Source organism: Mytilus edulis, chromosome 6, assembly GCF_963676685.1.
Source record: "Mytilus edulis chromosome 6, xbMytEdul2.2, whole genome shotgun sequence".
Classification (NCBI taxonomy): domain Eukaryota; kingdom Metazoa; phylum Mollusca; class Bivalvia; order Mytilida; family Mytilidae; genus Mytilus; species Mytilus edulis.
The window spans coordinates 56,552,438-56,568,909 of record NC_092349.1 but is presented as its reverse complement, the minus strand read 5'-3'; the positions used below and the strand labels follow the sequence as shown (position 1 = coordinate 56,568,909).

At 30.2% G+C, this 16,472-nt stretch overlaps 1 protein-coding gene across 6 annotated transcripts in view; it reads left to right on the top strand.

The window, feature by feature from the left end:
• Window positions 1-16,472, top strand: part of LOC139527933 (calcium/calmodulin-dependent protein kinase kinase 2-like) — an 83,926-nt gene that overhangs the window by 33,534 nt on the left and 33,920 nt on the right. The window contains exon 1 of one of the 6 annotated variants that reach the window (XM_071323620.1): window positions 8,118-8,445. The exons of 3 other annotated variants lie outside the window; for them this stretch is intronic. In XM_071323620.1, coding sequence (XP_071179721.1) covers window positions 8,381-8,445 — 65 coding nt within the window. In that variant the 5' untranslated portion in view covers window positions 8,118-8,380. Of the gene's footprint in view, window positions 1-8,117; window positions 8,446-13,331; window positions 13,459-16,254; window positions 16,401-16,472 lie in introns of those variants that run through there. 2 more of the 6 variants (XM_071323622.1, XM_071323621.1) reach the window with 2 other exon arrangements.

Below are 16,472 nucleotides of genomic sequence, written 5' to 3'. Positions count from 1 at the left end.
GTTTTGGGCTTATAACTCAAAAACCAAAGCATTTAGAGCAAATCTGACAAGGGGTAAAATTGTGTAACAGGTCAAGATCTATCTGCCCTGAAATTTTCAGATAAATCGGATAACCTGTTGTTGGGTTGCTGCCCCTGAATTAGTAATTTTAAGGAAATTTTGCTGTTTTTGGTTATTTTCTTGAATATTGTTATAGATAGAGATAACTTGTAAACAGCAATAATGTTCAGCTAAGTAAGATCTAGAAATAAGTCAGCATGACCAAAATCGTCAGTTGACCCCTTAAGGAGTTGTTGCCCATTTTATTCAATTTTTAACAATTTTCACTAATTTGGTAAATATTTGTAAATTTTTACAAAATATTTTTCACTGTATCTAAAGGTCCAAGTTTATTATAGATAGAGAAAATTCTAAGTACCAAGAATGTTCAGTAAAGTAAGATCTACAAACACATCACTATCAGCAAAACAAAATTTTGTCATGAATCCATCTGTGTCCTTTGTTTAATATGCACATAGACCAAGGTGAGCGACACAGGCTCTTTAGAGCCTCTAGTTTAATGTGTTGATGATTTACTTTATAGATGAAGTCACCCAATTACTTTTAATTAGGTCTATAGTCATCTATTTCACCCTTCACAATTAAAATTAATTAGCCATTCATTGTATTTCTGTTCAGATGAGTTAATTCCCTTATTTAAAATTACTTTATTAGGAGTTACTTCCCTTTACCATTGGAAATATTTTCTAGAGACTTGTATACAGTCTAAAAAATTAAGAACTAAAAGTCTTGTTATATATTGAAAAGACACCTGTTTTAATTGTAGATAACTGTTAGTTATCTTTTGGTCAATTTTGTTTGTTTGGTTGCTGTCTCACAGATTATTTGTATTACCCCACATCTCCATTTTCTCGTTGTGTTTCAATGCATTTCCTTTCAGTTTGTCTTTGTACTTCATTATATAAATGAGTAAATGCTTCCATATGATGAGTGTTGAAACAGTTTACAAATCTGGTAATATTACTACCACTCACTATATTGGTTCTGGTTATAAGTAGTCTCCCTTGACTGTAGTTTGTTAGACTAATAATGAAGTTTGATCCCTTGAGCTTTACAGTTAATATCTCTAAGATCTACTGTTGATAGAATGGTATTATTGGGATGCACATCATTAGCCATTCTTTTGTCTTTATCTTTAGTCTAGGAAATCAGTATTAATGAAAGGTCAAATTATGGTGTTTTCACAGTCAGAGCTGTGTCAATAGATGAATGTTTTGAAAGTAAATTAATTAAGTTAAGATGTAAATAGGCCATTCCAGGGGTCTTAGGGGGGTGGGGCTGCCCCTTCTTTCAGTGGAAAATTTTGGTTGATTATATCGGGAATCACTGAAGCGTGACTTAATTAAGCCGGCCCCCTCTTATGGCAGTCTGAGTGAGTGGGTCTCCCCTTTTAAAAGTTCTGGATCCGCCACTGATGTATGTGTTAGGTTACATACATATTAATGAAATGTAGTTATCAGTAACCTGTTTAGAAGATATATTATTTTTTCCTGAAAACTGAATTGTCTTGTGTGATTTCCTTTAAAATCTATTCAAAATATAATGCTCGTGCAGGATTTGTTTTAATTACTGTAAGAGTACCAAATTCTACCATTTCACTCAATCAACATTTGATTACAAAATGTATATACAAGTGTTGCCTTGAAATAAGGAATTATTCGGCTTGTTTCTTAGAATCCATTGCAACTTAAACTATACATGGCCTTGTAATCCATTAGCATTGTTTACATCAATAATGTTTTTCATTTACTTAGCTAATGCTTTAATAGGTGATAAAATTCCATCAGTAATTCAATTATCAGAGATTGAATGCTATCATAATGAAGGCAGTCACAGATGATAGAAGACGATCGCTTAATAACAGGATTACAAGTTGTTTGACATTAAAAAATATCCTGGAGCTCTGTATGGCTTTTTAAAAAATCAATGAAAAATTCTAAGATTATTTGGTAAGCTTCAACCTTTTTTGGCCTAAAAAGAAAAATTTGTACACAGCAGTTTAACTTAGTTTTTGCCGTTCCAATATAAAAACATGATTGATATTTTGAAATAATCTTATTTCAACTTCGATTGTATTCAATTTGATGTCACTGTTACTTTTATATAAATAAATAAATTCAAGGATGCATTATAGTAAAACTGGTTCAAAAATGACCATAACAATGAAAAATTCATTATGACTTAAATTCAACTTTGTGTTTTTTGTTTCACTGATGATCTCTTATAACACTATGAAAATAATTATTATAATATATCCGTGATAAAGTAGTTTAATTAAGCTTTGGTTAAAGTTTTTTGTCAAGGTAGTTTTTGATGAAGTTGAAGTCCTATCAACTTGAAACTTAGTACATATGTTCAAATGATATGATCTTTCTAATTTAATGCCAAATTAGAGTTCTGACCCCAGTTTCACAGTTTCACAGTCCACTGAACATAGAAAATGATAGTGCGATTATGGCATCCATGTATTATGTACACAATGTTAAGGATATTATTAGGAAAGGTTTTCAATGTGCTAAAATTGTCCTATGTATGCATGAAATATTTGCCACTTTATGCAACCAATAATCAATGATAGATTAATGTGTCAAAGATTTAATAGTTGTGACCTCAAGTTTAAACATCTATACTTCTACCCAGTAATGAGATTTTGAAATAAAACATGGTACCATCATTTCTCAGGAAAGAAAATGTATAAAATTCTTGTTAGAATATTATTGGTAGTAATTATTTGGTGTAATATATTATGTTTTACTTGCTGCTGATTAAATTGTCAGTAAATTTAATTATACTGGAACATTTTCTGAGAAATGGGCTAATGGTTTAGAACTGCCAGTAATGATTTATTGTATTTTTCTACATTAGGACCTTTAGCAGTTTCCTGCAGGAGCCCACTTTAAAAATGTTAAAAGTTCTATTGAATCTTGAGAATTAATAATAAATTGCTCTTAAGGTGTCTCTGTAAGATAAATGATAGAACAAAAATTATGTTTTTAATAAATGTTAAAAAGTCTTTCAAAATAATCATGAATAATTGGAATGATTAAATTTCCTTACATCTCCCCTAAATGAGTCTTTGATGGACAAATTTGGCTGTCTGAGACTCGAAAACATATATATCATGTGGGGATCATTCAAATTTTCACTCTTTGATTGTGGTCTCACCTAATCAGAACTTTTCATATATATGTCTACTTATAGCATTTGAGAAATCAGTGCATACATTTGATTATATATTTCAATAATTATTGTTACATAGTTACTGCAATAATATTCAGCTCATAGTCACTTCACTTGTCGATAGACATGGTTGAATTCTGATAGATCTGAAATGTAAAATTTTAGAATAGAAATAGGTTTAATTATACAGCAAAAAACTAATTTTTTTTAAAGTAAACCTCACTGGTTGAATAGAGATGGTTAAATTCAGTGGCAACATATATTTCATGCATTTTCAAGATAAAGCATTATTTGAGAAACTGTTGTTTAGTTTATTAGCTACATGTACTTTATAATGGTTCCCACAAGGCAATTTTGATTTCAAAGATAATTCTCAACCATCTATTTTAAAATTTGGATGGGCAAATTAATGAAATTTTAGCACATTTTCATGCAAACTGTTTAAGCCAAAAAAGGAGTTAGCCTTAGAAATCAAAATAAAATTAATTAGATTAAAATTCTTGCTAAGAAGTTAGAATTTTAATATTTACGGTACCAAATTCTTTCTGTCTTGAATCCAGTACTGCTTAGTTGAGAGTATATCATAGAACCTAATTGGGTAATAACCCTAAACAAGATCTAATCTAACGTTATGTATTACATAAAACTAGGCCAGACTTGTAATACATTCATAGACCTGTCATCATGTGGGTGGGAATGGTCGGGTCAGAGCATTATACAAGCTTTATATTTATTTGCCTTTTATACTTATGCAGATTTGTAATTAGTATGAGCAATGTTTTCTGTAGGCGACTTCTGTAAAATCTGCTAAATACCAGGTCGTTATTCTGTGCATTAATTGTCTACACAGATCAATTAGTATTGGATAATGAGGGTACTTACTTTCCAATTATCACCTATTTTATATACAATCACTAAATGAAACTGTCGATGACCGATTACACAAAAAATGTGATGGTACCACACATACCGGTATATAACTTAACGACCATCAAGTTTTTTTTTACATTTATACTTTAATTATTGTCTTTGTAAGATTTGTTTGACTTTTAAGTTGACACAGTTCCTCATTGGAACGTAGAAACTTGTTAGTGGTGTTATTTCTTACATTGTGGCACATGCAGTAATTTGAGTTGGATGGCTTCGACAATTAATCTTCATGGGTGGCACCAGCATTTAACTGGGGTGGCAAGAGTGTTACATATTTTTATAAGACAGAAATTTAACAGTAAATATTTCATTTTTAGTTAAGTTTAAAAGTCAAATTTGTATATTTTTTATGAGTAAAGTTTTGAAATATTGACGTTTTTCCATCTTCCATGTTACGATGTACTTTATAATCTATTTTTTTGGGGAAAATTGTTATTATTATAAATATTGTAACATTAGATAATGTTTTGTGTTGGAAAAAAATTTGGTTGCTTATATAGGGAATCACTGAAGCATGACTGGAGTGGGCCCCCTCTTAGGTCAGTCAGTGGGCCCCTCTTAGGTCAGTCAGTGGGCCCCCACTTATGAAAATTTCTGGATCCGCCATTGAATACAATTAATTTTTTCATTTTATTCCTTTGTGATCAACAGATGCAAATACATGATAACATTTAAGAATTCAAAACATTATATACAAGTTTATATGCATCAACATTACACCATAAACTAAGAACTTTAGTGTATCATATTTAGGCCAATTAAAATTAATTGATAGATTTTCATCCTCGCCCGCCCCTATGAAATTGGCCCGCCCCGAATTTTTTTATTTTATAAAATTTACAATTTCCGGATTTTGTTCATTTCCGTTACCGGTAACCGTTTAAATTTCGTTTCATTCGAAGCTTCCTGTTTCAAATTTCGGTTTTGTACCTCGAGTAAATCTAACCAAAATGATTAAGTCGACATATTCTGCTGCTCTCATGATGACAACATCATCTTCCGAGAGTAAATATTGATTACGAGAATGACGTAAAAATATTCGTGTTACGAGAAACACTCTGTTTCCAAGACCGCAAATCGGGGTATGTCACAAATTTCTGTGATTAATAGAAAACTGTGGATTTTTTTATCTATGCAATGGCTTTGTGTCAGGAAATTTAAACTGTGAATGATACCCAAAGCACAAGAATCGTGGAAATTATTGATACAGAAAACATGACTGGATTAAAGATATTGAAACACAAGCACGAACTTGTTAGATTTATGACCGTATTTTGAATTTAAAAAGTCGACAAACATACGCATTTTATTTTTATGTTGACAAACAGCAAATGTCCCAATACACACAAAAGAGTCATTAAACAATACTTTTTTTTTTTTATTAAGTTCATGTTTTACATGATAATTATAATTTCAGCTTGCATAAGTACCAACCCTATTATTTCAACATTTTATTATGTACTCATAATAGATAATAAATGTATTGCATATTACCATTGCATTTGCTTCATTTTAAGGGAATACAAACCATCGTTTAGAAACCCAAATACATTTTGTGAAGGTAGTCCAACTGAAGAGAGCATTTCTCACACGTTTTCGTTGTTTAGTTTTTAAAGCCGCAATTAGATAGTATAATTTATTTATGGATTTGAAAAATTATGTAAGATTCCTCATACTTGAGTATACATGATATAAGCTTATCATTACACTTGCATATATAAATAACTCGTCACAAAAGGGTTTCATATGAAATAAAATTTAAAAAATAAAATCCTCCCACCCGCCCATTATTTTTAAAAAATTTGGATGAAAATCTACTAATTAATTTTAGTTGGCCTTATAGAAAATTATTCTCTAAAGGCTTGTTTGAAAGACGTATAAATCAAAGGATTTATGAAGTTGTTTATATAGTAAGAGAGAGGTTTAGCTAGGTAGAAAAACAGGTTTAATACACTATTTTCTACATAAGAAAATACCTGTACCAAGTCAGTCTGAGTGAGTACTTTTTTCCCAGTGTTTTGAAGTGTTTGACACTCTAAGAATAAGATTACGAAATTGTGAAAATAACAAACTGCTAAATTATCGATGTTAGCAATATTAGTTTTTAAGTTTATTGGTGTTTTTTCAGACGTGTGACCTATTTTTGCCCCATGCTGTTATTTTTCCGGTGTAAACATTTTTCACTTAAAGTGTTATTAAACATCTTTCGAGCACAAGCTCGTCAATTAAGGACAAAAAAAGCATTTTAGACCTTTTATAATTGGTTTCAGTTCAATTTAGATACTGAGAAAAAAGCTTTCAGAAACTCAATTTGGACATTAATTTTTCAACGTCTTGCATTCTGATTGTGAAATCATTGGATACAGTTTATACCAGACTTGATTTACAGGGTTGACACCACTCACACTAATGACTGTAATTACAGATAAAACATATTACAAGTATCGACAACAAAATTCTTTACACTAGTATCTAGACGTTATAATTAATCATAGCGAATATTGCTGTTTAAGTAAAGTCAGTTAGAAGAATCAGGACAATTCAATTTTAAACGAATCGGAACCCACTGGGTTAAACCTGGATACACGATGTCTTCCTTACTATCTTTAACTAACGTTGCTGTTTAAATGAAGTAATTGTATTGGAAACAATTCAATTTCAATCCGATTGGAACACACTGGGTTAAACTTTTGTATACTGAGTGTCGCCGCAACCATCTTTAACTAACGTTCCTGTTTAAATGAAATAATTGGATTGAGAACAATTCAATTTCAAACGAATCGGAAACCTACTGGAATTAACTTTGGTATACTTACAATGGACTGACTAACTTCAACTATAATGTACAGTTATATTAACGCAAGCCAGTTGGCCAATTGATAGCAATTCATTTTCAAATCAGGTAGTTGATTCACAAGAACAATTCGATTTCAAAGCAATCAGAAATCTACTTGAATTAGATTACATTGAAAGTTACACAATGGACTGACCAGCTTGAACTGTTATGTACTGTTGTAGTATGGTCTAGTTTGCAGATTGAGAGCAATTCATTTTAAATCAGGTAGTGGATTGAGAAGTTTGAACTATTCAGTTTCAAATGATCTTAAATCTACTAGAATTACTTTTTGTATAATGGACTGAAGAACTTCAATGTACTGTTATAGTTAAGTCTGAGTTTAAGTGGATTTAGAAACAGTTCATTTTAAAACAAATCATATCACACTGGGTTAAAATTTGGCATCATTATTACATATAACTGATTTTGCTGTTTCAGTTATGTCAGTTAGACTGGATTGAAAACAATTCAATTTCAATCAAATAGGAAATCTTCTGTGCTAACCTTTGGCATATTATGTACTCAGGAGCTTCAGAACTTTGTTATTATCGTTTTTGAAGCTGGACTAAAGCAATTCTCAATTTTAATTGAGTTCATGCATGAACTCTCTTGGTCAAACTTTATCATCAATGGACTGTCCAGCTTCATCTTACACAAGAGGAATGTTTTAATTGTTTCATTATTATAGTTTGGAAGTTAGCCTCATTATATATAGTTGCTTTATTATTTTAATTATTGATTTTATTGTCATGAAAAGGAAGTGAAAAAAGTTGAAATTTACCTGAATACAAATTGAGGCTATTATTATTTGATGTTTAGTTATATCGTAGCAACATTATACAATCTTGTATAAAGCATATAGAAATGAAGTTTATGTTTTGCTGATCTCAAACCCCAACTTTCAATGGATAAAGCTTTCTATGTTTCAATAATGGCTTTGTTTATGTTTACACTACTCATCTGAGCTGTGGCATGACTTAAAAGCAGATTTATTATTGATCACTGATAGAATGAATACTTACTGATGGGTGTGTCAGCTTTAAGAATTATGTATCTATTTAAAATTGTAGAAAACGGAAAATTTAATCAAGTTAATTAAAAGTGACTTGTTGACTGAAACGTGTCGTCATTTGTTAAAGAATCTCGTCAGGGAAAATATTATTCAAGGATTCACGTGCCTAATTCGATTTTTTTTAAGAAACTTTATTGAAAATGACTTTTATAAACAATTGATTTCGTTGGAAGGAGGAACTTACTTGCACTTCTATGAGATAGAGCAATAACCTGAAAGATTACATACAAACATTGTCAAAGTAAGAAGTCATAGAAAAGTGACAGGAATAAGTTGTAATGGAGGGTATATGATTTTATAGTATGTGCCTACGAAGCATATCTGTTTGGATGTTAGAGATTGCTAAAGTTTGGAGCTATGGAGATCAGTAAGTCGTTAAAAAATTGTTTTTATATTTTTGTTTAAAATTATGCATTCAATCATTGTCATTTGTTATACATGGTTATTTTATTACTGTTTTTGAATTTCAAGTAATGTGAAGTTTTCAAAAAATATTATTTTGTTTTGTATAACAGCATTATATTCAAGATATAACTTATACAAAAAGCACTGAGAAATTAACAAATATGGGAGATAACTCTTATAAAAAATTTAGAAAAAACGTTGCACTGTTGTGTACAACATTAATTAAAATGGAGTAACCATTAAATTGACAACAAAGTTTTTTTTTCTTTTGAAATAAAGAAGGACATACTTTGCCAAAATGAAAGTACATAAGTATGAAAGCTAGAACTTCTGGCTTACAGAATTTACAAAAATACTTTAATTTTCAGAGAATTTTTCCTTCTAAAATCATTTTGATATATACCTGATGTTAAATGAATCTTAATAAAAGTTCTTGAATGCCTTCTTCAATTAAGAATTATTTCAATCAAATTATAGAATTTAGATTTTGAGTAAATTATATAATCAAGAAATACTTTCATACTGTTGTAATTGTTACTTTCATTTCCACTTTTGAAATTTTATACTAATTATCAGTTGCCACGTACTTGTTTAAACTTTCATGTTGTTTTTTTTTTTTTAAATTTTCCTTGATATTATTATGCTGTTCAAAGCACATATTATATGAAGTGCAGATCAAAGCACATTAAAGTACAAAAAAATAAAAACCCTGCTAGTTAACTGACAGTTTTTTCATCAAAATACAAAAAATTGTATTAACTATTTACAATAAAAGCTAGTTTTCAGTTTTGAACCTTAGTAAACGTAAAACATCATACGTAAACAAACCTTTGTGAATCTAAATACATTGCGACTGCATAGTGGTATGATTACTTAATTGTCTTTTCATTCTAAATTTCAACAGATGTAGCTATTTATGGCTCTATCTCTTTACAACCCAGCCAGGAGAGAAAGCGAACTAAACAGCTATAGTAATTCCAGCTGTGTCAATCCTTATAATCTACTTAAAGTACAACTAGTTGATAAGTTAAAATAATATAGTACTGAATTTAAGCAATTTAATAGGAGAGAACATATTTATTGTGTGTTTTTAATTAAAAAAAAAGTTAAGGGGGGGGGGGTCAAGAGTCAAGAATTATAAAACTGCAAATTTTAGATACTTCGTAGTTTGAGATATATTTTATGAAGGAATATAGTGATGGAAAAATTGACAACAATGAAAAAAGGGATGAAAAGAAATGCAAACAACATCATGAAATAAAGAGATAATTAAACAAAACAACTAAAATCCATGTGAACAATTCACCAATTTGAAATTATCTAACAATTATATCTCACCCAAAACCAGGGTGTAAATCAGGAGTCAGCTAGACAGCTAAAATACAACTAAATTGAAGTATAAGTAATTCACAGTAAAACCTGAAAACAACAAACAACTAACAACAAAAGAAATTGGAATTTCGCCCCCAAAGAAACAAAATTGAAGGTGAACATATTATGAATTAAAGGTTTCTTCAGCTAATACAGCAGTCATTCTTAGACAGGATCCATTATCCCTTGTCAGTTGGCTTTGTACACCGGAAGCTTGAAATGAAAAATGTGATGTTCCATTCAACACAAAAATTTACTTTGTCTTTCTTTACTCTTAGTTATTGCTTCTGTAATGGAGAACAACAGACCAATGTTTTTCTTTTATTAATATTTATGTTTAACCACGATTTCTATTGATGAGAAAATTAAAAAAAATTAAATGTTTTAGGATTAATGCCTGGTTGACATGAATATAAACAACTTATTCCTCAAGTACATACTGTCTCAGTCTCTCAGATAATGAAAGAAGAATAACAATTGATCTATTTTTTATTCTAATTCGTCCTTTAGAAAAATATAATTGTTATTTTTGACTGGTCCCCTGTTGTTATTTTTTTCTGTATAAAGACATATTAATACCAGAAATTAAAACTCATTGTGCTCATATCATCTATTAATTTCCAAATCAAACGGTAGTCTCATTGATTTGTGGCATTCAGCAAGGAATGAATTGAATCTAGAATTATTTTTAGTAAGGGAAATTGATTGATTAATTTGATAGAGTTTAGTGTCACTTTAAGGAGGTAGACCTAGGTTAAGGGAAATAACTCTTAAAATCATCAGTACGTTTGTGTCAACCTTTTTCAAAAACATATTCTAAGCTTCTAGGTTACATAGATTATTTTCAATCTGTTTCAGGTAAATGCTTAAAAAACATTGATGAACTTGACTTTTACAAACGCTTAACTGATTTAAAGAGTTATCTCCCTGAACGAAGGTCTAGTAGTCCCTTTAAGCACTCTGTTGTACTCTTTTGTGGCAGTCATTATTTCATGGTGGAGGAAGCAGGAGAGAGCACCCTAAATTCCCCGGGACATGCCATTACTTTCCCTTATCATGAGATTATGAATTTAATATCCTATAAAAATTGTTTATTTGATTTTCTGAAATCAACATTTATTTCCAAAATTTGAGGTATTTATAATTATGAGATTAAAATTCACAATTCTTTTATAAGCTGTAATAATCTAAAAAAAATATCTGAATTTCAAGAAACCTAATCGGTCTTTTTTTCATTTTATTGTCGTTGAAAGTTCAAACCAAATGTCATAAAAGTAATGATCTTTATGCCCAAGCAATTTGATAGTTCCCCTGTGAACTAAATGAAACATTAATGTTTCACAAGTTTTCTAGGATAATTAGAATTGACTTGTAGTATCTTATTCTGCTACTGTCAGACTCGATACATTTGTCAGGTGCCCTATTACATTATAGATAATGACAATAGTTTTTTCACATTTCTTGATTCATGTCAATGGAAAGTTAATCAAATTCGGCAAGATTACGATTCTTGTCTTGTGTAAATCATTTATAGAGATGTTTTATATGTTGGAACTATAAATAACTATCAAACAAGTGGGAGGTTTAACTAGCTGTAACACCCTGGTAAACAAGTGGGAGGTTTAACTAGCTGTAACACCCTGGTAAAAACAAGTGGGAGGTTTAACTAGCTGTAACACCCTGGTAAAAACAAGTGGGAGGTTTAACTAGCTGTAACACCCTGGTAAACAAGTGGGAGGTTTAACTAGCTGTAACACCCTGGTAAAACAAGTGGGAGGTTTAACTAGCTGTAACACCCTGGTAAAAACAAGTGGGAGGTTTAACTAGCTGTAACACCCTGGTAAAAACAAGTGGGAGGTTTAACTAGCTGTAACACCCTGGTAAAACAAGTGGGAGGTTTAACTAGCTGTAACACCCTGGTAAAACAAGTGGGAGGTTTAACTAGCTGTAACACCCTGGTAAAAACAAGTGGGAGGTTTAAGGGGGTAGACCTTGGTTCAGGGAGATAACTCTTTAAATCAGTTAAGCGTTTGTTAAAGCCAAGTTCATCAATGTATTTTAAGCATTCACCTGAAACAGATTGAAAATAATCTATGTAACCTAGAAGCTTAGAATACATTTTTGAAAATGGTTGACACAAACGTACTAATGATTTTAAGAGTTATTTCCCTTAACCTAGGTCTACCTCCTTAACTAGCTGTAACACTCTGGTAAAATGCCTGTACCAACTCCAGAATATGGCAGTTGTTTTTCACTTGTCATGTTGGTTGATAACATTTGATTTATTAGTTTTAAAGGACTCCCTTTTTTGAATGTGCCTTGGAGTTATGTATTTTAATACTTTTTTATACAGTAATATCTGTAGTAATATTTTTATACTTTTTTATACAGTAAAATAAGTAGTTATGTATTTTTATGCTTTTTTATACAGTAAAATCTGTAGTAAGCTTAAATTCAACAAATGTTTTTTCACATGCTTAGCTTATTCAAATTAAATATCAGTTCATATATAATTCCTTCTTTATTCCTTTTTGGTTTAAGGCTCAGCTGCCGAAGGATTTCTTAATGAAATAGCCTTAAAATAGATTTCAGTACTATACAGAGGATTATTATTGGTCAGTCTTTGTTGGTCAATTGTATTGACATCAATCTGTCAACACAATCAAATCATTATATATAACAGTAAATTCGAAGTTTCGTCAGTAATCATGAAATTTATAAAAAATTGGGGGTCAAATGGTCTGCATAAAAGGTAAAAAAAAAAAAAAAAAGAAACCAGCTAGATTTATTCTGGGCTTATCAGATAAGGATAGTCTTAATATATTAGATATGTGACAGATGTATTTTTTTAGGGGGGTGGGGGGGTGTTACTTGTAATAAAAATGCACATATGTTTCTGATATACATTCCATCATATATTCCTCATAAGGATGTTGCTGTGTATAGTATATTCTTTGCATTTATGTTAATTTGCAAGATGTATTTTGGTTATAACTTATACTTTACTGTATTGGGTTGCATATAATCATATAACATAACACCACTTTTATAAATAGTTATACATTCTTTAGGCAATTGAAGAGGTGGTAACAAAGTATGATAGATCTTTCTACAAATTTGTAGTAGAAAAAATTATATCTCCTAGCTCAAAGTATTTACAAATCTGTAATAAAATTTGAACAATAAGAAATATATGTTTTTTTATCTAATATTTAATCGTGAAATGATGGTTTAATGACCTTGGCGAAATGTCCTCAGCTGTGCATGTTTAACTATGGGGATGTGCAATTGTGCATATAAACAGTCATGTGGTTAATGATTTTTTGATGATTCCATTTAAATAAACCACCTTAAGTAAACCTATTACTTCTATACCACTTGTTAAAGGTATTGCCTTTTTCTTTTCACTTCAAAATTTGTCTATAAAATATTAACAAAAGATAAAGGGTAGTAATAACCAGATGTCAAGTGGAAGTCCTTGAATAAATTATAATTCACACTTAGATGCCGAGGTGTTAAAAATTTTGTAGACAGTAAAAACATGTACTAGTATATGTGTACTTGCTGAGTATTTGGTTAGGATTTATTGTAATCTAATGTCCAGGTCTGTTTTTGAAACTTATTTGATAATGATTAAGACTGTCTTAAAATTTAGTTTTACTTAATTCAGAATATATGTTTATTCACATGAAAAGAGCTTATTTAATTATTAAGATGCCCATAAATGGGTAAATTTTAGACTGACACTGAATCTAATAAGACTGATACCTAGACAAATGCAAAAAAATAAATTACTGTAGTCATTTCATCAAAAGTTGCAAAGAAATAACACTGGACTTAAAATGCAGTCTAATCTATATGCAATTATATTCGTCCAAAAAGGATGAAAAAGTGGTTTAAATGATAAATCGGGTTTCAACCAGAAAGAAGAATAGATAAATAATATTCAAACTCTTATTGAAGTTACTGAAGTAGTATTTCAATTGAAAATTATCTCTGTGAACTGAACACGCCAGATTTATACTAATCTTAAAGGGGGAACAATTAAGGGAATCAACCAAATACACATGGATCGTGCTCACTAGGTGAATTTATAAATCTGATCATCATCTTTACAGAATTAAATTAATCAACTAGGTGGCTTTAATTATGACAATTCATGACATATAATAAGTCCCTGACTCTGACTTAATCTTTTATGGTATATCACTCTTATATATATATATATTTATACAATAGCGCTGAATACTGCAGCCCTAAAATGGCCTGGGGAGAGCACAGTGTTTATACCTATTCTGTAACTTTTCTTATTGTTTGATAAAATGTCTTGTCTGCCTCATAATTCACAGTGTGCAACATATATATAAGGGACGACATCAAAATTTCAATGAAGGTTAAAAAACTTAATTCATATAGTTTTTTCACTGACCCCCTCTTAACTTAATTTGGAAAAAATTGATTGCCCAATAAGGATATATGTAAAATCGATGTCAATTTATACAAAACTTGCAGCAATTTGACCCCCCTACCCCCAAACTATTTGAATTAAGTTTTTTATCCTTCATCGATTTTTTGATGTCGTCCCAAACAATCCAAATGTTGACCTCTGCACAAACAAATTTTAATTTTAATGTGTGAAAGCAAAATACAAAATTACAAAATAATTAATCCCTTTCAAATCAGAGTTTTGATATTCAACACCTAATAAAGTGAAAAAATAGGCTATTTCACTTTAAACAAGGATAATTTGAATCTGGAATAATTTTGAATTCTGGAAAATTGATTAGAAATGTAGGATGAAAACTAACCCAACTAAATAGGGTTAGCCATGCACGCATGGCTAAGGTTAATTTTACGCTCGCTATCATTTCAGTATGAACTAACTAATTTTCCAGAATTCAAAATTATTCCAGATTCAAATAATTCCTTGTTTTTTAATTGAATTAACCGGCCCGGCCGCTTCTGAAAAAACTGACTAACACTATTGTTTCTTTAATTGAAACATTTAATTAGTCTTACAGTAGTGACTAGCCATGCTCATTGATGATGTAAATTGTTGACTATATATATAACACATCAGTGTTTGACCTATTTTATGTTGTTAATAATTAACTTTTTCAATCTCATCATTGGAATCATTCTCCAGTAAATTAGCTGTCGATGACTTCTTTACCCATAATTGGCGAAATAACCAAGGGTATAAACAACTCGGAATTAGCAGATCACATAAATGTTTTATAACTTATAGTTGGTATGATTTGCCGCCATGTGCATGAGTTTGGCGTGGTAATGAGAACATTGAATATGAAATCAGTATGATTGGATTTTTATTTCGTCAGTTATTAGGAAGGAAATGAGTTTTGGTAGTTATAAGAGAAAGATTTACATGTTTTTTATTCACTCATTTCTAGGATTAACGATCATAGTTTGATAGTTATTGCTGGTTACTGGTACTTCAGAGTAACAGCTTCATTAATGATAGAAGTACAATTTGAATCTATTGGCTTGCACTGAATTCTTGATTATATTGAGCTACATGTATTTCAACACCTAATTTTTTTTTTTGAAGAAATTATTTTCTTGAAGTTTTGTCTCAGGGTTCTATTCAAATACAAGTTTGATTGATATTCCCAAGTTGCCGGTGTTAAGAATTTAATCTTAATGTATAGAAAGAGTTCAGCATTAAATTGTCATAAATTACAGGAGGGTAGGTAACTTCCAGACTATTAATGGCATCTTTTTTTGCGCTTTCTTTTTGTCATTTTAGTTCTAAAATATTTTTAATTATACTTTATCAAAATAAAACTGAAGTCATTAAGCAGTCTGCATGGTTAGCTACTAGTCCAATGCCCCAGACTAGTAAATATTGATTCAGACTAGTGAAAATTTTCAAAATTTAATATAGTCATATAAGGACAAATTTTAATATTTAGTTTCCGGACTAGAAGATGAAAAAGTTTTCTGTGCAGACTGATTATTTAGTCAGACAGGTTCATTCCTAAGAGTCTACTAAAATTTAAAAAGATATGATTTCCTGGATTTACACAGAGTTCAAGATAATATCATGGATTATTTGGTGTGTGCTTTTTTTCTAACCATTTCCTAAAAATCTCTCTTGATATAAATATAGTCAATATATACCTTTTGCTATAAATTCAATTAATAACAGATTATTTCCCTACCAAGACAACTTCATGACCCCATTGAATTCATTTTCATGGTTCATGAAATGAGGTATGACATATACATGATATAATAAGTAACAATAAGAAAGATACACAGGTAAAATACTAAGAGTTTTTGTATCTTACAAGTTTTGAAAGGTTTCATGTTGATGAATCCCCTAGTGAACCTCTTTATTGTAAAAAGCTTCTTTTTAACTTCCTTTTTCTTAATTTTTTCCTTGTGTAAGAACGTATTTTTAGATTAGGTGTAATATTAATAGTCATTTCCTGATAAAATGTCATGCACATTATATTGTATTTTATATTGACGATTGACGTTCATTAAGGAGTGAAGTGTTTTGATCATGTCTGTTAATAGTCCGTAAGTGAGAAGTCTCTAGATTGTCTTAAATTTAATTAAAATATGAATTTTCAATTTCCATTTTTCACAGAT